At 33.5% G+C, this 27,355-nt stretch overlaps 3 protein-coding genes across 16 annotated transcripts; 1 reads left to right on the forward strand and 2 right to left on the reverse strand.

The window, feature by feature from the left end:
- The first annotated feature begins 172 nt into the window (after nucleotides 1-172).
- LOC100642425 (GPI transamidase component PIG-S) lies at nucleotides 173-23,675 on the forward strand. Of its 3 annotated transcripts, none has more exons than XM_003401825.4 (10): nucleotides 173-413; nucleotides 487-576; nucleotides 17,008-17,238; nucleotides 17,989-18,186; nucleotides 18,268-18,486; nucleotides 19,285-19,473; nucleotides 19,553-19,691; nucleotides 19,763-19,910; nucleotides 20,036-20,382; nucleotides 20,459-23,675. In XM_003401825.4, the coding sequence occupies exons 2-10, from the start codon at nucleotides 525-527 to the stop codon at nucleotides 20,592-20,594; spliced, it is 1,659 nt and encodes a 552-aa protein (XP_003401873.1). In that variant the 5' UTR covers nucleotides 173-413; nucleotides 487-524; the 3' UTR covers nucleotides 20,595-23,675. The 3 variants fall into 3 exon arrangements, with proteins under 3 accessions (XP_003401873.1, XP_012173294.1, XP_048269263.1); XM_012317904.3 differs by having other exon boundaries at nucleotides 173-399; XM_048413306.1 differs by lacking the exons at nucleotides 173-413; nucleotides 487-576 and having other exon boundaries at nucleotides 17,079-17,238; nucleotides 17,895-18,186.
- LOC100642306 (protein I'm not dead yet) lies at nucleotides 571-10,223 on the reverse strand. 3 transcript variants are annotated; one of them, XM_003401824.4, is made up of 10 exons: nucleotides 10,109-10,223; nucleotides 5,661-5,745; nucleotides 4,653-4,770; nucleotides 3,459-3,730; nucleotides 2,880-2,994; nucleotides 2,734-2,798; nucleotides 2,185-2,310; nucleotides 1,716-2,045; nucleotides 1,219-1,597; nucleotides 571-1,098 (listed from the first exon to the last, which is right to left on the reverse strand). In XM_003401824.4, exons 2-10 carry the CDS (start codon nucleotides 5,714-5,716, stop codon nucleotides 847-849), a joined length of 1,713 nt encoding a protein of 570 aa, XP_003401872.2. In that variant the 5' UTR covers nucleotides 5,717-5,745; nucleotides 10,109-10,223; the 3' UTR covers nucleotides 571-846. The 3 variants fall into 3 exon arrangements, with proteins under 3 accessions (XP_003401872.2, XP_012173290.2, XP_012173289.2); XM_012317900.3 differs by lacking the exon at nucleotides 10,109-10,223 and adding an exon at nucleotides 9,812-9,939; XM_012317899.3 differs by lacking the exon at nucleotides 10,109-10,223 and adding an exon at nucleotides 9,706-9,885.
- On the reverse strand, nucleotides 20,969-27,097 carry LOC100652329. 10 transcript variants are annotated; one of them, XM_012317891.3, is made up of 14 exons: nucleotides 25,640-27,097; nucleotides 25,219-25,368; nucleotides 24,960-25,120; nucleotides 24,415-24,488; nucleotides 24,219-24,343; nucleotides 23,919-24,133; nucleotides 23,718-23,826; nucleotides 23,489-23,583; nucleotides 23,339-23,402; nucleotides 23,115-23,193; nucleotides 22,828-22,965; nucleotides 22,465-22,570; nucleotides 22,148-22,376; nucleotides 20,969-21,978 (listed from the first exon to the last, which is right to left on the reverse strand). In XM_012317891.3, the coding sequence occupies exons 2-14, from the start codon at nucleotides 25,243-25,245 to the stop codon at nucleotides 21,838-21,840; spliced, it is 1,563 nt and encodes a 520-aa protein (XP_012173281.1). In that variant the 5' UTR covers nucleotides 25,246-25,368; nucleotides 25,640-27,097; the 3' UTR covers nucleotides 20,969-21,837. The 10 variants fall into 10 exon arrangements, with proteins under 10 accessions (XP_012173281.1, XP_012173279.1, XP_012173278.1 ...); XM_012317889.3 differs by having other exon boundaries at nucleotides 22,738-22,965; nucleotides 25,644-27,096; XM_012317888.3 differs by having other exon boundaries at nucleotides 22,738-22,965; nucleotides 25,720-27,095.
- Between the last annotated feature and the right edge of the window lie 258 nt (nucleotides 27,098-27,355).

Genomic DNA, 27,355 nt, shown 5'->3' on the forward strand with positions numbered 1-27,355 from the left:
TATCTTTGCTTCGATTATCAAGTGCTTGAAGCTTTGGTTTTTTAACTTCGCGCTATGCAGCTAGTATAATTCTCGCAGGGAATTTTAAGCACTACCGCAATGACGGGTAAATGTGTTATGTATAACCACACATATATGTATACATCAATTCATAGACAGTATATCATTGACGGCGTATGGTAGGTTTTCATGAAAGTAACTATTGCTAATGCAAGTTCAATGAATTTGTCAAAAAGAGAACGAATTATTATTAATTGACCGATATTTAATTACCGGTATTTTTTTTCTCCGTTCAGTTGTAGATGTACAATTATATGGGTGTTTGTCATTTATCGTAAAAATGTGTTTACTCTAAACGAGTAAAGGAAACTCTGCTTCTCGTATAGGAAAATATACGCTGTATGTTACTTCTGGTTGGTTAAGTTTCTCAATATTGTTTAATTGCAAAATTTTGTACATGTATTAAAGCAATTTGTCTCCTTTTAGTGATAAGTGTTGATAACAAGAAGGAAAGTGAATACAACATGAGTGGGAGTGAAGTATCGGTTACTATAGGTTATGATACAGCCGTAGATGGTAAGTTAGTTTATTTATCTATTTGATTTTCATATTTATTTTCTCATTGTAACTCTCGTCCTTTATGGTTACAAAAATTAAACAGTTGTCACATTCAGTCGGACAATCGACTGTTATGTGAGCATTGTTTTTCGTCGCTTTAGTACATTTGATATTTTTGTGAAATGTTATTTATAACGTTAGTTCGTGACTACCGATTACTCGTGTTTAAAATTTGTACAAGCGAGTAAACATGAAGTAAACACCACAATAAAGTGCTTAAATATTGTATTAAGTTGCCCAGTCAGGGAACTCGGACAGATTAAAGATGTATGTGCCCCAAGTGGAAAATGCAAATGTTGTAACGAGAAGTGTTATAACACTAGGTCCTATCCCAGCCAGCGCGATATCTCTAGTTTTTATATGACCAGCTGCAGTAGCAATTGCATTTGGCGGTGTACCTACTGGTAAGTGAAACGAGAAAGAGCAACATAGAGAGGCTGGCATCATCAAGTATAGTGGATGTATTCGTAAAGCTACACACTGAAAGAAACAATATATAAATACATAGTAAACAGTAAATGCATATTAAACAAAAATGTGAAAATAAATTGGCAAGTGAAAAAAGAAGATATTATTTAGACATCATTTAGGATTCCTTACCATTTCTGCCAAAACAGGCAAAATAATGTTTGCAACGGCAACATTAGAAGTCAGTTCTGTCACTATTTCCACAAACATACATACAATAACCAATATTGCAAATGGATGTATCGATTGTAAAGCTATAAGAGCATTTCCTAGAATGGAGGAAAGCTTGGAACTGGTGCTTCCAGCTGAGATAGCGAATCCACCACCCAAAACTAAGATCAAACTCCAATGCATTTTCTGATTTATCATTTTCCAACTAATCATGCTTGGCGATGGTTTGGTCGGACGATTAACTGGATCCGGATCAAACGATCGAAGGAAATCAAGTTTGGATGGTAATATGAAGAAGAGAATGGTAACGCAAGCAGCTGTTGTTGAGTCTTTTACGTTTCTGCAAAGAACTACGTTTGCTGAGTACATTTTGTTAAGACAAGCTTTTATTCGAGGAAGGGGAATATGAGGAGACGCAGTAATAATAATTATCAATGAATAAAAAAAAAGATACCTACAAATCAGTAAGGTAACTTGGCCAACCCCGTACGAATCCGGGGTTTCTGAAGAACCACAGGAATACAACTGCAAGGAAAAGGGTACCAACAGCGGATTCGTGCCACGTAATTGGGCCGAGTTCTTTGTATTTTTTCTCGATCACGGTCGCTGCAACCTTCTCTCCTTGCGAACCGATATCAATAGCTTGTGCATCTTTACTATTTGGTCTGAACATTCCCATGTACATAACTTGAAGCCAAAGCCACGTGAGGAAGCCCATCAGAAGCATTGGTGGGACAGAATAAAGCATCCAAGATGTTAGACTAATACCTGAACTGTTTGGGAATCGTCTGCAACATAAACGAACGATTGTTTCTCTTTCTTTCTCATCACAGTTAATCATTTCATAGTTTACGAACAGTCGGTTGATAGATGAATAGACAATTCGGTGGATGATTTGAAAGTGGGTCGTTCATCGAGAGCGCTTACTTTTCGAAGAATCCTTTCAACGTCAAGTTGGTGCCCGTTCCAACCAACGTGCCAATGCCTCCGAGACTGGAAGCGTATGACGTTACAAGATAGTAAACCATCGTGATATGAGTCGGTTTCTTCGTCCTACAATTAATACAGAGGAAAGTTACAGTAATAAGCGTTGAATATCAATAGCGAAAAAGTTTGTTGTTTCTCTGTCATTTATTCTTTTCCTCCCTATCTTTCTTCTTTTTTCTTATTTAAATGCATTAACATTTTCATTATTAATGAAATTTAATTTTTTCTTCCTCAGAAGAAATATAATTATTTTTATCAGAAATGTCTTTGCATTCATCTTTATTATTAACTACTATTTAAGCAAACAATTGTCAACAATCAATGAGTAACAATAGTATACAGCTATCTTATTACACATTATTCTCCACCCAAGTCAGAATATGTAACAGCAACAAATATTCGATAAAGTGCAGTTGATACGGTCATTTGATTTAGTCTTATTGATTCTATTAAGGAAACTTATCAATTGATGAGTTTGCGACTACGTACGGTTCCACACCCTCTTCACAACCACAGCTATTTTCTTCTTGAATAAACATTTTACCCAAACCTTGCTGAAAATCCAAAGAAAAAAGGATGAAGTTCAATATAGAAGATGCTTGCTGACAGTGCATTAAGTATATTTAATTGCTTACTGCTTCAAGTTCTAATAGAACAGTTTCAATAATGGGTAACATCATGGTCGTGGCAGCGGTATTTGAAATCCACATCGACAGAAATATGGTTACACAGAACAAGCCCAGTGTTAATCTATAGATTGCATAATATGCATATTTTATGGCATGAATATACACTTTTGTTCATAGATATGTATTAGAACCCTATCTATTGGTTTCATGTAAAACGTGATAATCGAGTTAATGAGGGGAATGATTGATTATTCGGAATTATGTACTTATGCAAGATAGTAGAATTGAGAATTATGTAAAAAATTATATAATCATGCGAAACAATTTAAAATCGTAAAAATTATCTGCAAGAAAATGACGAATTAGCTATTGTATATTGCCATTTCGAGTACTTCGATATAAACTTCATTGAGAGAAATTTAGAAAATTCAGAGTCGTTACATGATATAAAAAAATGATAAGTAGATTGATAGAATCAAAGAAGTGGAATGTAAAAAGAAATTCCATCCGTAGTCTACCGATAAGAAAGCAGGATATGGTGAGTAAACGAAAGACTATTAAATGCTTTTTGGCATCCTGAATTACCTTCGGTGACTGCAGCCGATCATTTTAATGATCAGTAGCGCGATGCGCATATGCAGGCCAGAGTTTTCAATAACGATCGCAATCACCATGCTACCGATAAACATCATTGTGGTATCGTTCATATAACAGGTACAGGTATCGCCAGTATTCATTATACCCATCAGTGGATAGAGAACGACAGGAATTAAACCTGTGATTGGTAAGGGAAGCACCTCGGTCATCCAAAACATCGCCATCAAACCAACCACGTATAGACATCGCATCGCTATTACCTGCGTTCAATTGACACGTAATTCTTTACATATGACAGACAATGCGAGACAACGAATGCACAAATAGACGCACAAGAAAACTAGAAAGAAAAAGGTAGAAAATAGGAAATATAAAATAGAAAGAGTAAAGATGGAAATGGAAAAAGTGTATAAAGTAAAGAAAAATTAACACTTTAACAGTCAGATCTTTTTGAGTTGGGGAATGTACTATTGAAATGTATTTGCTCTTTGTCAGTATAGTAACAGCAGGTTTTTTATATTTTCAATGATGTATAAAGTATTTTTATTGAAATAGGAAAAGGAAGTGAAAGATGGAACATAATACAACAATAATAAGAAAAAGAGTAAAAGATAATAATAGAGCAGTAGAAAAAAGTGAAACTCTAAACTATGGAAAAGAAGATAGTATAAAAAAAGACTACTGAACACTGATTACACAAAAACTAAAGGCACGAATTAAGAATTGTGCTATTATTTAATTTTCAATATACAAGGGACGGCGTTAACAAGACAACATATTACAATATGTTTTAACGTTAGATGTTTGTCACAATTTCGATTTCATAATGCATCAGTGGACAAACCGATCATTAACGTTCTGAAAGGACTGTAAACAGTCACTTTCTGAAAATTAAAAAGAGATGATGTTATGAATTACATATGTGCGGAATTCTTATGTTATATATTTCCACGTTTGTGATCTAACGATTTTAAAGATATTTATATGCGATGTATAGGATATTATGATAGCTTTGAATTATTAAGAATCAGAATGGGAGTAAAAAATGAATGACAAAGAGTTACACGAAAATAAGTTATAAAATTAAAGAGCAGAAAACAGCAAGATAAAAATAGGAGAAAGTTACAGTAATGATAAAACAATTGTATAACTAATGTAAAGCAAAACTATCTTGGGACGAACCTCGGTAGTTTCGACCATAACAATAGGAAACAGAATCAGTGGCCATAGTACGATCACGAACGATCTCCAGTAGATGAAAAGGAATTGTATCAACAATCTTGCAAACCCGTCTGTCTTTCTGAAAGGATAACATCAATGACTGAAGAGATAAATAGTAATGAGAAAGGAAAAAGAAGATTGAAAAAGAACATTACTACAGCTGATAACAAGTTTAGCCAAAAACAATATGGTACTACGCTAATTAAAAGTTATTATTTTCTATATATATAATATAGAATATAAGAAGGATATAAGAAGTGAAGATCTTGATTAAATCTCTTTTTTGTATTTGCATCATATCAAATCGATTTAAATTTCCCATGTATTTTTTATTTATAATCTATGGCTCAAGAAGTTTGAGCTGGATCTAATAGTTTAAGCAATAGTTCCTTGAATAAACAATTTTTGTCGATATGAAAAGAGACTTGAAGAAGTTCCCATAAGAACAGTGTTATTTTGTATTTTTTAAATTTATTATTATTTTTAATAACGTTCAGAAATCTGTTTTCTTTTACAGATTAAGAATGATAAGAAAAATATTATATGTACATGTCTAGTGCTACTTAAGAAGTACGAAGGTACTTTTGAAGCCTTTTCACATTGATAAATTATTGTTTAAACTATTATTTAAACCGTTAAAATTAGTTAAAATATTTAAATCGTGAACGATCTTATATGTTGATATAAAATATACAAAGAAGTTCATTTGGTCTGAATGATGATCTGATACGAAAAAGAAAAGATAACAAAACAAATAAGATCTTCAATTTATTATCCGGATTATTCAGAAAGAAAATAGTGACTTTTAGTTGCTTTAGTGATATTTAGATACTATCATATTTGATCGAAGACCTACTATTAGAAATAATACGATGATTTCATTATTTTACCACAAACGTATTTCGCCCCTTTTTCTGCCTTTTGCATAATAAACGATAAACTATGATCGATTGTCAATCCGATGCGTACCTTCTGTTGGTGGAATCGATGATTTCCGGATACGGATCATCGGTCTGTGACGCCATCGTTCTTTGTCCAGTCAAAAGCCATGTACCTAGCCAGACAAGAAATCCAAATACAGTTGCGTTTATGAAGCGTTTTTTCTATGTAATCGAGGAAAGAAAAGGAGAAGGTGTCGAAAGACTTATCGCGGATTACTCGAAGCGCTCGCTTATGAAGTTAACATGGGAGATCGCAAAATTCAAGACGAGCGTATTGTAGCGCATTGTTTTCTTATGATTGTTAATACAATGTCGAAACGATACAAGTAGTTCCGCAATTGGTCATTCTTCTGCCACTACCTCAGTCCTTCTCTGTGCTCCCTTCTTTTATACAGCATGCTCGGATTACGGGCTAAGTAATTTCACTAACAAGCGACACCGAACGAGATTGACCTGAAAGGTCTCGCTCGATGGGTCATCCTAACCATGTCGTGCCATTTTACGGTGTTCGCCGTTGAAGTTTCTTTTTCTACGCTATTGCGTATTCGCGTCTTCAAACGGATTCAATTCCGTGCTTTCTGGTATTGTGCTATTTCAACGGAACTACAATCAACATATCGTCCCGTTCCTATTTCGCATGTAAAAAAATGTATGTTAACAAACAAAATATTTGTACCGATCCGTATTAGTGCGATCTTGAATTTGACTTTAGAAGTTTCAGGACAAGAACAAATCTTGTAACAGATGTTCGTGAATGTTCTACTTCTTTAGTTGTGTTTACAAAAATATGCGTTTGCATAAATATTCGCTGTCTGGTTATTATGTTGTTTTAGCCAAGTTAAAATATCGTTCGATTGCCATTTGAAAAATTGAAAAATATTGTACTACACAGTATCGATGCAGCGCACAACTGCACATTTTGCGCCTTTGCTTTTAATTATCCGAATCGGTTGTTGGCATCGTTGTATTAAAAAGGCAGTCGAGACAAAAATAAAGATTCGTGTTTACAACTGTGCAGCAATTAACCAGTTATATCAAGTCTGTACGGTTTCGAAGCGTTTGCAATTAAACCACGTTCCATTAACCTTTTAACCGAATCATCTGTAGAACAAAAATATGTATACTTTTGAAAGTAAATGTCAATAATGACTAGACTGTGAATATTTATACATTCATAGAAAATTTAAACACGACAAAGAAGACTGCCATTTATAAATATCAATCACCCAGTTTTTTCTTATTGAAGGAGTTCATTATACTTGACATCACTATATAGGCGTCGTGTATTTAAAACAGATTATAAGGTGCAAATGATTTATTTAATTTGAATGTACTATCGGCAAAGTTTTAGATAGACAATTTAAGTTTTGTATAATACACATGATATTCTTAATTCCACAAGAAGATACTAACAATAAGTATTACTCTTGATTAGTCTGTCATTAATTCGTATATTCTTAGTTACAATCAAGGTCAATTGACCAAAATATCCACATACTTATGAACGATCGTATATTTACAGCTAAACACTCTGAGGACCGGCTGCTCTGACAAGCATATAGTCTGCAAATAGTCTTGAAAAAAAATTCAAACCGAGCAATATTTACTATTATTATAGTATTTAATATTTAATTATAGTATATGATATTATTATTGTAGTACGATTCAAACATGTAATGTAAAAACACTTTCATAATATTTCGTTTATAGCATCTATTGTTTTTCTTACTGTTTTATTTAACAGTATTTAACATTTTTATAGGATACTGCATGAAGTTTGGAGGTCCGCAGAGTGTTAAAAATACGATCGAAACCCGAAGGACGCTTAAATTGTAGAATTTACTTTCAGTAGAAATAAACAATAGCAAATTATTATGTCTAAGAAGTTTCTAACGAAGAAAAAGAAGAAGAAGTAATTCAATGAGCAGCGATGTTGTTCGTGTGTGTTCACTTGGATCGATTTTTTCTTATTTTTACCAGTGCAGAATGTTTAAGAATGCCTTTTTATCGGTTCTTTTATCTCAAAGTTTGCCTCTTGACTGGTACCGAAACGGCAACAAGCCATGAATTCCAGAAGAGTCAACATACTGAGCTTATACTTTATAATAGCTTATACCACTGCACCGACATCGCAAAGTCGCATGACCGTGAGAAATCAGGAACCAAAGATAAAATAAAATCCTAAGTCGAGTATCATTGCGAGCAAAGTCACTATTACAACGTGAATTTTTATGTATTCGTCGAAGAAGATTTTAAGGAGCAAAAATGCATGGAATGCACACAATAAGCGACGATGATTCTTCGTCAAAATATTTGGATATTTACCATCGAAAACTTCCGTGTATATTTTATATCTGTCAGATAAAATATTTTGAAATTTCATTAGCGCTGTGACGAGACACTAACAAGACGATCGTTATGATTATATTGGTAAAATCTGAAAGTAATCTGGTAATATACTATATATATATATATATTTTTATTATATATTCTAGATTCACATTGTGTGCTAATTTTGTCATAAATATATGTTTGCAGTAAATGCCTCGTAATTTCCACTATACTATACTATTGCATATATAAAATATATGATATATTAAAAATATAATATACTATATATAGTATATATTATATATATATTTACTATGCTATATAATATATATATATAGTAGTATAATATAGTTGAAATTACGAGACATTTACTGTAAACATATATTTATGACAAACCTAGCACACAATGTGATTTGTTAATAGTAACCTTAAATATATCAAGACTTTTTATTATAATGAACAATTGATTGTTTAAATGGTTTTGTGATCTTTGGAGAATGCATACTTGTACTGAATATCCTGCAACTTCTATAACGTAGTACGTATTCAAATCTGTTTCGAACGTTACTTTATTTAAAATAATCATGATAATCACATAGTTTTCCGTTATATGTTTCTTCTGGAGTGCGAACGTATATTCTATATGTTTTGTGGATAAATAGTATATTAATACTTTCGTATCGCGTTAACATAGATTATCTACAAAAAACATTTTCACGTATGCTAATTTTTTAATAGATTTTTCTCTATCGTATCTCATATCAATCTTCAAATCAAACTTTTGTAAACACGTGAAAATGGTACCGAGTGATGTATAACTTAATATACTTGGTTCTAATTAATTAATACGTAAATGCTATTATAACTACAATGGTATGCGAGTACTTTTTCATAGCCACTGTATAAAGATATATATCATCCAATATAAAAATTAGAAGCTTCTATTAGCTTTCTATTCTTTTAGCTTTCTATTCTATTCTAGCTATTAATAAAATTTCCAAATATTTCATACAACACATATAATACTCATATTTTAATGACAATGCGAGTTATTTCCGTAGCTTATTGTTGTCTCTCAAAAACGGAGTGCACAATATCAATGATAAGAATTAATAAGCAAAATATTAATTGGAAGAAAGACATTTGATCGGCAGAAGCTTTGAAAAAAATCTTAATACAATTTTAAACGTGTTATGCTTGGTTCCTTATTATTAGAATTTCAGATGTTTACACGCAGATTTATATTTTTATGAACACAACTAAAGAAACAGAAAGACGTTGGTTTCACTTATTAAATATTATAACGAATATTATTATACAAACATTTTTTTATATTAAATGCTTTCTATGCATTTGTGCAACCGTCGATCATCGATTTTCCATAAATAACAAATGCATAAACATACGCATATTATATAAAAATATGTAACACAAATGACAAAAATGGAATGTTTTTAGTTGGCCTCATAGTTATGTCTGCATACAACCCTTAAATATAAAGTATTATGGTAGAAACGTTGGTTCTACGAATTTTGTTGGTACGTTAAGACACGTTTTGTTAAAACGTGACACGTGATATATTGATTTTTAATATTCATGATAACGAATATGAATAAATGGGCAAAGATTTGGGACATTGAAGATCGATATATCGTACGTATACGAATTGAAATCGTTCGATTGGATATCGCGTGGCCGGACAATGAACGCGACATTCAAACATAAACGGGATCTCTAATCACCGTTGATTCTTCAATCACCGTAATACAGCTCGTACGGTATATCGTCGGATGATTATTATTGTATTTGCCGCGTATTCTCATTCACTCTCCCGCGAACCGATCTCACCAAGACAGAATCGAGTCGTTCGATTCGCTTAAAAATCGAGCGTTTCCTTTGATCGTCGCGCACACTTTTCTCTACCACTGCCTCGTTTCGTTTGAAGAATCGAACCCACTGTCGATTGAACTATCACCCCTCTCTTTTACTTCTCTTTCTCTTATTCAGTTGTCGTTCCTCCCGCTTCTTGCTCCATCTTTTCTTTCTCACTACCACTCTACTAATACTCTACTACCACTTTTTCTTCTTCTTCTTCTTCCGCTTCTCCCTCTTCCCATTCGTTTTCTCGTGTTTTTTGTTACTTACCCCTACTTTGTGGTTTGTCCTCTGCCTGCTTAGTTGGTTCTCCAACGACTGGTAAGTGAACTCAACGAAGCAGCGACTCGTGACAAACGTATCGTTGCCCGTCTCTCGACCTTGATACGTCGATGTTCTTATTGCAGGTTTACCCGTGAACATAATCTACCAATCACCCACGTGGAATTCGGATTTTGACATGATCAATCGCTTTTTGCTACCTTTGTTTTTTGTTTTTGGCGATACTCGGGAAAACGCGCGAAAAGAGAAAAAAAGAATTCGACCATAGCTCAGAGTTTCAGGGTGTGATATCGCGAGAATCGTGGAAACGTGTCAAAGAACGAAATTACATTTTCAACAATTTTCAAGTTCTTGTTACTTTTCTCACATACATAATAAAGATTGTCTGTCGTTTGACGTAACGAGCTAATGGATATATTCTTGATTGTTATTTATTTAGTAAGATTAATTGGAATTTTTTTTTAATAAGTATACATTTCAATAAAGGAGAATAAAGTACGCACGGCGGCGTTTAAATCAATTTAATCCCGCTAGTAATTAATCCCGCTCACGCTATCGTTCGTCCTCGTGTTTATTACGTGACGCATCCCATGGTTCAAACAGGCCGCTGAACGTAGTTAGAGAAAATGCAAACTTCGAATGTGTCGAAAATATTCGCCAAATATGACCGAGCAAACTGTACAAATACAGTCAGTCAGGAACTTGTTGTCTCATCTCACTTGCCAAACAAACTAAAAACGTACATTGTCACAAAATTATTTATATTTACGAATTCCTGTTTACATAAAATTAGTTGCAACAGTCAATTTATTTTGTGCAATTTATTTACATGTTCTTGTCTTTTTCTTTAGCCTTGTGTAATTAGTTTAGTGAACGAAGAGTGTCGCGCGTAACACGACTCTATTTTTCCACCGTTTGCCACGATGTAGCAGAATATATTTTGAATCTTGGTTCAACGCTGTCGAGCGTACTATGAATGTCTACGAACAAAAAAGTTTCGAAAATACTTTATATTCATAACGAAACCACTGTCACCTTCGGTAGAATAAATGGGAACGTATCTTGTTTTTTTCATGAGATTGTAAACAGGACTTTACAACAAATTCAAAAAGCATGATATTTTTATTAACTTAATACTGGGTACGTCGTAGTGGAAATAATATTTCATTTAAAATATTCAATTTACATTTCAGAAAGATAGAATTGCTAAATGCGGCATGTGGAGTTGCACATGCAGTCACTGTAGTAATAAATAGCAGGTTATTCAAACTTCTGCAAAATTTTCTATTCCAGAAGATTGTATGCAATTTGAACAGGCATTAAACTAAAGTATACTGTAAACCTGGTATTGAGTTAATAACAGTATCGTGCAATATGCTTTTTGAATTTGTCATAAAGTGCTCTACAATGTTATGAAAGATTTGTGTTTTTCAAGGCGACCTTGGTTTTGTTGTGAAAACAAGGTATTTTCGGATTTTTTTTTATCCTCATTCATAGTACGCTCGACACCATTAAACTACGGTGTAAAACATTTTCTGCTACACAACCGCAAATGACAGATAAATAGCGAGACGCGTTGCACTGGACGTAACACTGTAATTGTATATGCTAGTAAAGTGCAATTTGTTTTAATAAATCCCTATCCATTGTACAACTTTTACATGATGAATTACTTTCTACCATGTCGTTCGAATACTTTCGTTATTTATTAGATACAATTAGCCAAATTCACGTATACTTTGACGAGCTTTTAATCTTGACTTTTTCGAAAACAAAGTTTCCTACGTAATTTTATTCCATTTTTCATTTCTCTGTTATTTCCAGTCACATAATCTTTCTGACTCGTGTATACAGATTTACGAACATCGTATGGTATATACCGATCTTGTGTCTCCATTTCCCTTCTAGTACTTGATGCATATCATGAGATACACCACCCCCTATTTTTTGTTAGTCTCTAGCCTTTAGCTCATCTAGGTCTCCTATATCTTGACGCATATCGATAGAAGCAAGCAGAATAAATTATGGCTAAAAATACGAGAGCTTTGTTACCCTATGTTATCAGATTTCCTTCGAGTCTCTTTCAAGTTTCAAAACTATTAATTGTCATTTATTTAATAGTACCGTTGGAACACCAAGGTAGTTTTGGACAGAATTTAATATTATAGAAATAAAGAATTATCTTAAAGAAAACTAGTCGAGTAATTAAATCTATTTGAAAACGTAAGTTATTTGAATATCTGTTGTTTCATTTCGTGTTGTATATTTCGTATTTGTTACTTGATTTAATCAGAAGGCAAATATACAGATGTTTATCTATGGTAGAATTTGGTATCTCTACTAAAAAATCCTGATGTCTACGTCTATGTATGTATTTCTTACATATTTCTTTTCACTCTTTCCAATCTGATAAAACGTTTCAGTAGTTCCAATTCTTTTTAAAACGATTTCACGCGAGATAAATAGGTAAATATATTTCGTATACGCGAAAGATAATTATTTATTATCATTTAGTTTTCACTATCATTTGTAACGATCGAATATTTAGAAAAAAAAATTATTTGGAGATTGTAATATTAATTTATTTCACATTAGTAAGCTTGGCATTTACGCTATTTACAAACAATTTTATTTTCAAGTAAACTCGTTTGCTATTTTTTTTTTTTTTTTTGACGTAATTATTTATATTTTTTCATTCGCTATTTTCATTTCCAATGAATTTCGAATAAATATACTGTTCATTATATATATATGTACGTATGTTCAGTCTATTTCTGTACACGCTGTTATCTCCTAAATTATTGAAACTTAATAATATATTCCGATTTCTTTTTACATGTTTATTTAAACAGTGATCAATGTCAATATAACTTTTTTAAATGGAACTATACATATTTTTATACACCATTCGATGCATCTTTTAATTCTCTACAAAGAAGAGGTGCGAAGGTACTTGGGTCGAAAAATGATTAGTTTAAAAGATATTTTAATTTTAATATTGTCAAACTTATAGTACGAGTAACAAGAAGAAGATATATAGCAAACAAACGTAAAAACGACCCAAGTACTTTTATAGCTTTATGTAGAGAATTAAAAGATGCATCGAATTGGGTATAAAAAAATGTATTAGCATTAGTATTCATTGCACCATCCGTACATTGTTCAATGTTACACTTAAAAATGTTGCATTGGCATTGAAATCTCTTCAAATAAGAATGTAAAAAAAGGTTACAAAATCTTCTCTTTTCTTTTCGCTTAAGACAATGATTCCCTTCTTGGAGTACATGGTTTTACTTTTTACTTATTACATATATGCAACATTTACAATTCTATTTAATTTATTTCTTTCTTTCCTTTCTCTTCCTCTCTCCTTTTCTTCCCTTATTTTACTTGTTCTTTATTATTTATTGTTCTTGTTATTTTGTATTCTTTCCTCTCATATGTTATTATGTCTGTTCTTTTTCTTCACAAATTCTACATATCTTTTTGTTACTTTCTTCCCTATATCTGTCGCATCTCCATTCGTTGCAGCATCTAAATCTTGCTATAATGGTTTTAGTTCTATGACCTTTCCTTTGTGTCCAAGGTCTACCCAGGTTGTCTAATATAATTTGCTCTTTCTGCTGTCATTCAATGTTTGTATTCCATACGTACTCCTTTTGTATTTCTTTGCCGAGGTTGATCCTCGACTTTATTTTGTTCCTCCTTCCTCTTACTTTCTTTTCCCTATACTACTTATTAATCCATTCATCTATTCTGCACTTTCTCTTATTTTCTTTTTCCTCCCTTTGTCAGTGGTTTGTTCCACCTCCTTTGTAATACGATCTCTTTATTGGCACTGAAACTACCACACCAGTCAAAATGGCTGGTTTGACAATTTTATAAATGTGCCAACCCTCACTTATGGATCATGGTCCCAGATAGATTAATAATACCAAAAATGTACTACATAACATGGAATTCCTTTTGTAAGAAAGTAATAAATCAATAAATATAAAGATATTCTATTATTACGAATTCTTTAAAGATCAGTCATTTTGACTGGTTGTGGTAGAAATAGCTTCGTCTTAACTGTCGGTAGTTCTAGTGTTAATTTACCTCAAATCTATTTCCTCCTATTCTCTTTTATTTACCTCACTTCTGTATTTTTTCAGTATCACGTTCTCTGTTTCTTTTTTTATTCTGTCTTGATACTTTAGTACTCTGCTTCCTGCTTCTATACTTATTTCTTCTATTTCTGTTTCTCCTCACATCACATATCCAGCTGTCTACCCCGTCTATCCCGTACTAATATTATAGTGTTTCGCGTTATCGCATAAAGTAAAGCACTTTCCACCACTATTGAGATATCCTACTAACTTTCCCTCGTGAAGTCAAACAACTTTTATATAAAATACTTTTTCGTATTCTCAATAATTAAGGAAATACATAATTGTGTGTACAGCGTTTACGAATAAATCGAACATATTGTACTATACTTAACATGAGTCATTGAAAGCAAAAATGGATCAAACCATTTTTCCTAAACGTGTATTGACTATACACAAGTAAAGGAATTCCTTTTTTATAAATCAAACCTACATAACATAACGAAATCATAATAATAACTTGCGTCTATTCTAAACACTAAATTGCTCAATTTGTTGTGTACTGGAGGCTACTACTTTTGCCCTTTGCCCCATACATGTATTTGCTGTTCACTATCTAAATATAACAGTTTGCATTAACAAACAGTTAATGTATAATTCACGAACTGAAAGAATCTACAAAGGGGACAAAGATTATAACCGCCAGTTCTTTTTATTACATATTAGCTTTCGAAAAATGTGTTCGGACAATAAAATTATAATTACAGTCATTCTCTCCTCTTTCGATATCAATAAAGATAACGAGAAAAAACAAATACATTTTTATTGACCTTTCTGTTTTGTTTGTCACTTTATGACTGAAAAGAATATTTTCATATAGAATAATTAAAACAGCCAAAGGTATAACTGTTGAAACAAATAATACTTGATAAATTCAAACGATATTTGAATATCGTTCGACGTTTTGATATTGTGATAAGCAATATCTTTTTAATTATGACCAGACTAACATAAGATTAAAAACTCAATCGTGAGAAAAACATAAGATTAATTGATAACCCATTAAGAACTGCTGCTTTCTAAAAAAAAAAAAAAAAAAGAAAAGAAAAAAGAAAGACATCTTGAAAGTGCAAATATCTTAAATTAAACACATGGATACGAACATAGCTGTTGGAAGAAACGACTTTGAACGACTGACAATGGCAAGTGAAAATTACGTGCATAAGACGAAGGACAACTGCATTGTTGATTACAAAATTACAGTTAAATCCTCTATAATCACAATTAAATTACGGCCACATAATCAAATGTGTACGTACCACCAATCGCACTCAACGAACGTATCTCTGCGGGGTGTCTCGCAATCAATAACTCTGTTACAAAGTGATATCTCCGCTGTCATCGAATGATGAACACGTTAATTGTTGGACCGAGGAAACATGTATTAGAAATATTTAAGAAATTATTTATGTGAAAATTTATCCAAATACAAAATAGATAATAAAACGAAGGTTATTCATTTCGTTTAATAGAGATCGAATAATGAAATAATCTAGAGAAAAGCTATTTCACGTTCAAGTAAACTGAGATAATGTTCAAGATAGTAATGCATTATTGGAATTCTTAAAAGAATTAAGTGATCTACATATCTTTCCCTTATACCTGTTTTTTTACCTATTACTGCCCACAAATGGCTGAAAAATGATGCGTCGCATTTAAATGGAACACCGTGTACATGCGGTGATGTAATTTGGCGCCAGAATAGCTAGCAGAAACGGCGAACGTTCGATTACCATTGACCGTGCGTACTATGAGTGGGTGGGTCGTCGAGTTCGATGCGTTTCAACGGTCACAACCAAGGGAATGAACTCGTGTATCCTTGGACTCGGTCCAATTTTATTTTCAAGGTTACATTGCAGCCATTTCTTACCTGAGATCATTGATCCAGTTGAAGCGAATCGAGCTATACACGGCATATGCAACGAACACGCGAATAACAAATATTTAATAAGTCGCTTTTTTTTGTTTATAAAAATTAAGTCGATTAGCTAAGCTATTTCTCATTTTTTGTCACGTAGATTGACACTTAATACGTGACTTGCTTTTATATATATTGAATTCAATTACAGAGGCTACAAAATGTATCGACACATAACCTTTATTTTGTAGCGTTCTTTTTATCGGGTTTTACATTTCATCTACATGGTATCAAATTCTCGTGTGACACGAAATTTCGTATACTTGGACTTGATCAATTAGTATTTAGCAATATGCCAATACTTTTTTGTAGTCACTGTAGTAAGGAAATAATAGCCAGAAGCAATACTTATCATTTTCTTATAAAGTCAATAAATAATACATTTTAATTATTCGTTTAAAAATTGATTGACAATGTATTTTAAAGTTTGAAACGCGTTTCATCGATGTATAGTTCTAAATATACTTAAGTTAAAAATATGTTTGAATTAATTACGGTATAAGTTTAGAAAAATCTTTCTTGTCCGATCAATAAGATAAGTCTTACCTAATCAATTGCATTCTCGTAGATACCAATATTTCTGCATTACGTATCTATTATTTACCCAAATGTGCATTTTATAATAATAATAATAACAATAATATGTAATAATAAAATAATAATATAGATAGCAATAATAAAATGATGATATAGATAGACTGAAGTCATTATTTGTCAATGCATAATTTTTGTATACTAAATTGCATTTTGCCAAAAATAGACAAGTATCCGATTTATGTGTTTTCCGGAAATAATCGTTTGCTCAAAATAATATTTTTCAGAGAAGTACAGTGTTTACGCGAGTATCTCCTTCGCTGTGCTATTGTTGGGTGTCGGAGTTCCACTTTGGTGGCACACTACTGCAATTCCGCGTGTATCGCTTCCTTACGCTGGAATCGAAGCACTCTCCGACCTAGACATCAATATTAAAACGAAAATTGTCGTCGTAGCTCTGTCTCGAGATCGAGCTGAATCCTTGGTGCACCACATAACGAATGCTTTTAAAAATTCCAGTGAGTAAATGAAAATTACATCCTCCTTTTTCTCTACATATTTTTTTCATACACGGTAACATGTAGATATAATACATTTCAAGAACTAATTCAGCATCCAGAAACAATGTACATCGTACAAACGCATGTCCTATTTGGTCTTGTTTACCAGACACAGCGAAATTTTTATATAATATATTTCTATAACAACAATTTTAATCCCTCTTCTTTTTCCTCATTGAACTTCAATAAGTTATGGATTAAATATAATATCAATGATAGAAATTTTACACTAAAGTATGATATATCATGCGTTAATAAAGTATTATTAAATATCAAGTATAAAATATTTTCGCGATCCTTTTAATTAATCCCTTAGATTTTTATTTGCGAGAATACTCGAAATCATTTGTTGTTGAAATGTTTGCGCAAAATTTGTTGAAAATTATATGTTAAATTTATATGTGCTTCGGTACAAAATTGAATAAGGGCTTGAGCAAATTTGAAGAATGTTAAACATATTTCATTTATAATCTAATAGAATTTAATGGGAAAGAGATTAAATCTTTTTATTATAAATATTATATAAACATTTTTTTCTAGGAAAAGTTCATTATATCCAGTGAATAAAGTCAAGTAGAACATATGTTGATATAAATCTTTTTCATTTTTTGTAGATATCGTATCGAGTGCTGAAATATAGTCCATATGTTATAGGACACCTTACACACACGCGCGCGCACACGCATATAGGAGCTTTATGTGTTACAGATATCTGTCGCATAGAAGTTATTTACCATGTGATATCCAGTAATCTAATAGCTTCTGCGTTTACGCATCATGAACTAGAGAAAATAGCATCAGCTTTCAACTTGGACGTCGGACAACTTCTACTTTTGGAAACAAACAACTTGAACGATGCAGTTCTCGTCGGCTCGAGAAGAACCATTTACTTTTCTACAGAAACCAGTAAGCAGCTAATCTTATGATCAAGATCGAACATCACTGAAAATTTCACCGTCCTTTTGCAACCGTTCATTTTCGTTTCAGCTGCCTTCACTTTGATTCAAGTATTATCGGAATGGATGTTGCTTGAAAAGTCACTGACTTTAACGAGAAATGCACTCACCGAACCAACTCTTTACAGCCTAGATGAGGAAAACAGGAGAAGGTTCCCGGCTAGCCCGGCTTACGATGTACTCATCACTGTGGTCAATCCAGATCCAGAAAAACTGAAAATTGCTTGGGATCTCCGCTTGATGGCCGAGGGTGGGTAAGAAAGAAAAGCTCATTTTTCTAATAGCTCTGCCTTTACCGCCATATCCACAATGAACAGCATAATTACAGGTTTCATAACTGAATCATTTTTTATTACCATTAACATTGTCATAATGTTAGTCGATTGCATCGAATGAATCGTATGAGTTAGTACATACTAAGTAAAACTCCATTTCTTGAAACGTTGACCCCTGACAAGTTCAGATAAACGAAGTTCCACTGTACGTATAAAATGATTATGTTTGAACATTAATATGATCCTAAGCAGTAAGAGGTATATAAAATTAGCACAGAACACGAAAATTTTCCGAGCTGAAATGATTCGCACAGAATTCCGATCCTGAACCCATTGAGAATCGATACAAAAATTTTAAAGATGAAAAAGACAAAGAAAAAGTTGTAAATCTTCATTTATATCGATTCTTGAATTGCTGAAGAGAATCGCAGAACAATGGAATAAAATTCATCTTCAATATTGCCAAAATCTTGTACAAACTATGCCAAAACGCATTAAAATCACCCTAAAAGCTAAATGATAACTCATAGAATAAATACTACTCAATTAGGTTAAAACTGGCAAATTTTATTGTGAGAAATATTGCGCGAAACTGAATGAATCAATATTTCTTGTTACAAATTGCTTATGTTATTAGCTCTAATTGACCAAAATGTGTTTATTTCATGTATATCTTGACATTAATGATAATAGAAAAGGTTTTATACAAAATCTGTGATATTAGTACAGTTATGTGTATCTTTATTGAATATCTACATATTTTTTGCTTGTAGAATACGTCGAACCATTTCTCTCTGAGCTTTCGATTCTGAGTAACTTCTCTGTCAAATCACAGTGGTTGTATTTGCTGCCATTGGATGTTAGCCCGAAACGAGTGCCTGATAGTGGCCCATTAGGTAGACATTTTGCATTATCAGAGGATGTTTTACCTCAATTAATTACACCATTGGAGAAAAAACTAGGTATATTATTCGTATTTTCACCTTCTTACGAAGAACGAAATAAAATTTGTAACTCTAACATTATCACTATTTATTTTAGCCTCACAGGTTAGTCTCCATCCAACTATCAATTTCGTTATCTATGCTGTTCCTTGTGACAGCGCTCCGTTACATATTTACACACGTTCTGGACATCGATCGAGAAATAACGCTAACGTCGAAGCGTTTCTTTCTCCAAGGTAATACTCCTAATTTCGAATCATCTCCAGTTAAGATATATTTACGTTGCCTTTTCTATTTCCTGGTATAGATGGGGTGGTGTAGTTTTGATCAATCCACCCGTTGAAGCTTGCATGGCTGCGAAACTCGATCAACCGGTTACCATTATACCTGAACAAATTACCATTGTTGGAACCTTTCTTACCCAATTGAAACTTCTTTTAGGCATTCCTGAACCGGTAATCAAATCATTATCTTTCTTATTCGTTTACTCTAGCTCTATGCGTTTCTTTCATTTTCCATTCTACTATACATTCATCGATATGATGAAAAGTGTCTCCACGATGCATCTATTTTTTTCCAGAAATTCTTAAATGGTGTTACCGCTGTTTCTTTGCCCGGATTGAAACTGCATGATTGGGAAGTCGATGCATTGCTACGTGTACGCACGATCGAGCAATTAACATCGGCAAAATTGACTCTGCAATCGATTGCACAACTTCTTCAAGAAATTGGTAACATTGTGATTACAGATATTGTAGGAAACAGAATTAAAACAGCCTTGCGTTTGGTGGAAGATTCGGCTGAACAATTAAGGCGTGGCAATCTAGCTGTAGGTTTTTTGCTGAGTAAAGAAGCATTTGTTACTGCGGAAGCAGCATTCTTCGATCCAACGCTCTTTGCTTTGTTATATTTTCCCGAAGATCAAAAGTAAGACATATTTGCTATCATTCATTCTTATCTATACCAAGTCTTTCTCATCTTATTGTACTTTCTTTGATTTCAGATACGCTGTATACACACCTCTTTTCTTACCAGCCATGGTACCAGTCTTGCTTTCCTTAAAAAATATTTATCGCTATTATTTCCATCGAAGAATTAATAATCCATTGAAGGAAACTGCACCAAGCCAAAATAAATGAGAGCAGCAAGTGTTTCACAATAACGTCTTCAACCATTTGCCAAGTTTTTACTTCATATTGTTTTTTTCTTTATCAATTTCATTGTATCCTACTGCCGATTCATTTCTATACATCATGCTGTTTTATCTAGATAAAAAGTCGATGAAACAAACGTCGCAAATAAAAACAATATTTTTTTATTGTACAAAGAAAATGTTCATCAAGTTATAAAAACAGCAGAAAGTGTGGGATGAGTCAGTGAGTGAATGAAAAAGATAGGGAGAGGACTGAATGAGTGAAAAATTAGGAAAGACAGGCAAAGACGAAAAATGAGGAGGGACGGGAAGCGGCAGAGAATGCGCTGAACTGTTTAAATTATTTCAACCAATATCGAATGAGTTTAAGATACTTTACGTACAGTTAAATTTCACTTTTGTTTGTCCTGCATATTTCTCGTACATAGATAGAATTCTAGAATTACAACTTTCTTGTAATTTCTGTTACGAACGAAACACGGATCCGCGTTATGCGTCACAGCATACAATATAGTATAAAGTAGCGCTAGATAAAGGTTTCTGTTTGTACACAGGTACGCGTCTTTTGTCCACATTTACGCACACAAATTTAATACTATCAAACGTCTCCCACGCATGCTCATACATCCGTTTTAACAAATTTCAAATTAATTATCATTAGATCGTTAGAAACAGCTAATAATCTATGTACAATACACGTATATCAATCCTCAACCAGTTATCAAATGGTTACAAAATTATTGAGTTGAATCACTATAAAATGTATGTTCAACTACCGCGAGAAAATTTCAAATTCAAGTTAGTTTAATGTAGCTGACTCGATACGAGCAACTTCATGACAATAAAATCCGTTGCGTGTCCGAAATGTAAATATTTCCCAATTTTAACAAATCGAGATAACGCTATTATTTTTTTTCGCTAATACACTGTCAAGATTTATCATAAATCTCACAGCTACTGTGGATTGGATGGATTCTTCACTTAATCAGGACAAGCCCAAATTTGTTTTTGTTTGTTCGATTAGTAGTTGAACATTATCACTAATAATAAAAATAAATTAATTGGTGAATTGAAAAGTTTACTCGTATGAAAAAAAAAGAAAGAGAAAAAGATAAAAATATAAACAGGAAAAGAAGAGTAGGAGCGGGAGAGGGACGGAAGGGGTTGAGGAAAATTAAAAGAAAAAAAGGGAGGAGTAAAAAGGAGGGATGTAAAAAAAAAGAAGAAAATTAACAGAGATGCTGAACTAGCTGTATCGCATGTTGCAAAGCATCTGCGATATTCTGAAAAACAGGTACACCTTCGCGCGTCGCGTAGTCCGACAGGTACATTCTTCCCCGATTGTAGTCTTTTATGGCTTGTTCAGTTAGCTGAAAGAAAATGTTACCTTCTATATAAATATATGTAAAATTTGGTTCAATGGAAAAAAGAAATACAGAAGAAAGAATATAGAAGCTATAGGAACAAAATGATACTTGTGTATAGTAATATCTATAGAAGTGTATATTATCTATAGAATACATACACAAAAACGCTCACCTTTTCACCAGAAACTACGCAGTCTTCGGGAAGCGCTTGAACGCATAGGACTAATTTTGCGCGTAATCCAATCAGGTGAGCTGCCAATGCCATTATAGTGACACCACGCGAATGTTGCGGTACGATCAATAATATTAACCGTGAATTTTTCATCCTCTGCAATTCTTGTGGCAACACCTTTACGTTGTACTCGTTCAGGCTTGATCGATATAAGGATAATCCAATAGATCTAAAACGAGAAACAATTTACGTGTAAACTTACAACGACATTGTCGTAATGGAGAGAATCGAAAGAACGTTACATCTCGAATGCTCACTCGATCGAGGGTATGGCGGTCGTTTCTAACCAAAACTGATCTTTACCGATTACTCCAATGTACAAGTCTCTCTTCTCGGATTCTGGCACGAAGAAATTGGTCCAATCTAAAAAGTTGAACGGTCGAACGAATCGTACACTCGACTGCTCGGACGTTTTCGTGAACAATTAATCGAGGCACGAACGTCTCGTAACGACCTGTTTGCTAGTTGATACACGCTAACGATACACACGCTACTACAGGTCGTGGCAAATTTTTGAGAATAAGAAATACCTAGGAAACGGTTAAAAGGTTGCACGATAGCTCTGCGAAGAAATTTCGACGCCTTCCTACATAAAATACTCCAAACTGAAGGTATCTCACTTTCACAAGAGACGCCGTTGCTCTTCGTCCTCCACGCTGATTCGGTAGCTAAGGCACAAAATTGTTCGAAGTTTATCCGTAATTCCGTTGGATCCCTCTTCGCTGGAAATCCATCGTCTATCAACGTCCTATACGCTTCTGAAAGCACATATAAACGCAGACAGTAGAGAAAATATAGCTGAGCTATAATCCAACGCCTACACGCTGTTATTACCATATATGGCATTGTCAACGCGTTAGATGTACACGTACGATTTTCATTATGCGAAAAGTATAATATTTATTACCCGACTTGTTCACGACACTAAGAAGCTCCGACATCGATGGTACGTTGCACTTGACACTCGATTGTAATGCTATCCAAGCCTACAAAATCAAGAGTGCAAAGCAAATGTAACAAGAATATGTTATAATTGTAACAATTGTAACAAGAATATGTTATAATTTGTTTTTCACAAGCAATATGTGTTTTTCTACAAACATGTGGCAAATAGACGCTAGTGAAACTTACTTCTTCCAAGTTCACGGCCCCATTATCGTTCATATCCATAGATTTGAAAATCTCCCTGAGCATACTGCAAGAGAGTAGGTTAAAATCGAATATTCGACACAATCACACTTACATAAATATGTATGTACAGTTTCAGCGAAAAATCCTTACACCAGATCCATTCCATTTTGACCGAATGATATTTTAATCGGCCTAATACCATCATCGGCATGCAGATCTTCCACGTTAATTTCCTCACGTAGCATCTATGGAGAAACGTAGATCAGTAGCTTTTTAGTATAAACAATTAAATTTATTTCGCTCAATGTAATTTACAAAATATATACTACAACAATCATTTATTGTTACGTATTTTATTCACTAATTTATCTATTTATACCTTGGATGTACAATTCAGAGCAACTGATACACTTTCAAATATTGGTATCCTCTGTCTCTCCATTAGATACTGAAGTACTAGCAATCCATTCATCAGGTCACAATATTCTCTAAATAAGAATTAACATTTATGATACAAATACTAAAAATGAGAGTAATCTATATCAACAAAAAATAGAGAAAGTGAGAACAAGACACTTACTGTAGAGATACAGTTTCGCCAAGTATCGTTTGACCCTGACGATACGGATAAATAACAAGAATTAAAGACTCGCGGCGCGTAGCTGCCAACTGAGCTGCTTCAATGATGCCTGCGCTATTGCGTGTTTGATTATCGATTACGAAGAGTAATACTTTCGCTGTTTGTTTCGCTTCGTATTCTTGAGCTATTAATTCCGGTCCCCACTGCGACACTTGCTGAAATATTTATTTATTTTTACAATTGTACCAACGACTAATCAGTAGGTAGATCAGGCTAGAATGAATACAAATGGTCACGTACGGGATTGTAATAAGTGATCCCGAGTCTCTGTAGAGTCGGTATCGCTATTTCTGACCTCCATGTGGTTGGATTACAGGATCCACCCAGAAATACCTCATATGCCATTCTATCTGTAGAAATAAACGCTATAAACATGCGATGCGTGTCAATACACGCAAAATTCTACATATCTGAAGTCTATGTATGATATACTCACTTGAAGCGCTTTTGTTGTTAGTATCTTTTCCATCACAGTGCAACAGACGAATGGTACTCATAGAAGCGGCTGTTCTGGAATAAAATATACACGAATTAACCATAATTTGATGAAACAAACTATTTATAACTTGAAACAGTATTATCACACTCGAATTAGAAAAATGTTAATCTTTATCCGGTTTGCAAGAGGATTCGATATATATACATTCAATATTTTTTTCTTAATTTTATTTTCAACTGATTGTAAAATAGTATAGATAAAAGTTGAATCAATTTCGGTTAGAGTGTGGTAATGCTAGAATCATCTTATTACCAATTAACTTAATGTATGTAAATCTGTAGTAGCAAACATACTTCCAAATATCAAATCCTTTTGCAACAAGGAAAAGCATGCTACGCTGCATCGTTGAAAAACTATTTCTGCTTTGATTAATGACACAACCAATTGTTCGATACTTTAAGCCTGCAACATACATATTTCCCTTTTGTCGAATTGTTGAAAGAAAGTAGCAATAGTTGAAAGAAGATCAATATTTGCATTACCTTTCTCTGCACAAATGTGCCAATTCAGTGACAAAAATATAATTTTCTTGGAGCATTATATAAGCAGGAGGACCAATAATCAAATAATTTTTAGTAAGTCGCCACTCTTTGTGTATATGCACCCAGTATGCAAGTGACAACATTACGTATGTTTCTTTTCCCTGAAACAAAATCACTCATTGATTGAAGATATTTATTAGCTCAAGATGGACAAGGAATGTGTTTGTAATAATTTATATTCTGCAAAAATTGTACTTACATAGACTTTGTCGATATCCGTTGACATAAACTTGAACAGATATATAGGAAGACTTCATTGTTCAAACTGATGTGTGATTAGGCAAGAGATTAATGCCCATCCAATATATTTATCTCTTAATCATCCAACAGAGGAGAATTTTGAATTTTCCTATTTGGGAAGAAAATGATATCATCATTATTATTATCATTCGCTTTATTTCTTTATTTTGTTCAATGCATTCTATGCGTATAATTACAGATATTACACGGTAAACATGAAGATCATTCAAATTTATTTTAAATTTACATCTTTTAAGTAAAAATGTAAGAATATAGAAAGAAAATTGTGGTTATCGTGTACACAAGATATATATTCGGAATGGTTGAGATGTAGCGTTACTACTAACAGACATACACATGAAAGTGTACTATTTAATTACCTACTGCAGCTACTCACTGCTACCCATTGAGAACTAGCGTAAGTTCGCAAGGCGATGGAGAGCCTGTCAGGCACACTAACCTTGACGATAGTTCGGTGCTGCATGCCCACGCACGAAAAACATATGTGGTAAACTTCAAAGGCAAACGCATTGATTCCGACTGCATTTCACGTGCATTCGTTGACGAGTCTCAACGACGAATAAAAAAAACACGCGACAATGAAATTCAGATTCTTTGGAAAAATGAACGATGAGAGATCTCTGATTGTGCACTCCCGCTATTGCTCATACTTATTTATACACCGTTATATTTAAAATGTAAGAACGCGTCGTCGTCAAAGAGGCACTGACTGCTTGGATGTATCACAAATAAATTACATGCTCGTGAACATTCTTTTCGATATTATCGGTGACACCGCACGCGATATTATTGCCGCGCGAAAAAGTACTCTACAGTTCGAAAGCTCACTAGACTCGATTCATATCGAGCTCCCTCGAAATCAGTAACCGTCGATGAAATCACAAATCAGCGCTACTACTGTTAAACGTCGCGCTTCGTATCCTTCTCCTTTTCTATCTTGTGAGCCTTCTCTCTTTTTTTCTTTCACCCTCTCCTCTCTATCCTTCTTAGTTACCCTCACTCCTCGGTTCGCATTGACACGGTATCCTTTCTCCTTTTCTTACTTATATCCAATTAATTCGCTATTAGTTTCGGTTTAAAGGGAAAACTCGCACTACCGGACGAACAATAATTTCGTTTTGACGAAAAACGACACGTCCAACATGTTTCGCGCAGTCGCGACGGTAATTCGCCTGTTTTTCGCCTCTTTCGTCTCTATCACTTCCCGCCACTAGTCTGTACGCGTGTCTACACTACTGTAGATCGCGCGCACCGACTTAAGACCAGTCTCGAGAATGACGTAAACCTCCAACAATGAAGAGTGATGTCACACACATCGAACTTCGTAGAGGTTTGCTCTCACCGTCGCCATCGTCATCGCCATCACCATCCACCCAGGGACTTTCGATTCACCGATTATCTTATTCCGCCTTTAACTCACGATATTTCAATTTTTCCAACCGTCATTATAAATCTGCTCTCTATATGAATCCTTCCTTTTCTCACATTCTATTTCTATGTAACGATCGAATAATAACGAGAAGCAAGCTTTTCTCAATGGTTTGTCATCTGCCGTAAGATTAAGGGAATCATTAGGAAATTACTGACGTCATTGATTTATGCTACACATGTTGAACAAACATTTCATTTTCGTTAGATACGTGTATTTGATCTTCCGTTTTTTCCGACAGAGATGACATCTTTACTGTAAACACGATATAAGTGTGTCTTTATCTTCCTTTTAACTTTAACGCTACTCGACGCTGTTTATACATAGTTCATCCAGAACACCTATTCATACTACCTTAATATCGAGGACAAGAACTGATATTCTTATACTACTGTATACGAAAAGAACATTATAGTTAAAAAAGATTTAATGGAAACGAAAAAAAGTACTCTCAAATTGTTTCAAACTTTCTTAATCATACCTATTTTTACGAAACTAAGATCATTGTCTATTTGAATCTGTAAATTTAACATACATAATATAAAAAAGTAGTTCAATATAATATATAATAATTATGAATTGTGCGTAAAATGTAAAATTCTAAATTTTTCAAATACGATTCTTCAATACATAAAATATATATGTA

Source organism: Bombus terrestris, chromosome 16 (genome assembly GCF_910591885.1).
Source record: "Bombus terrestris chromosome 16, iyBomTerr1.2, whole genome shotgun sequence".
NCBI lineage: Eukaryota > Metazoa > Arthropoda > Insecta > Hymenoptera > Apidae > Bombus > Bombus terrestris.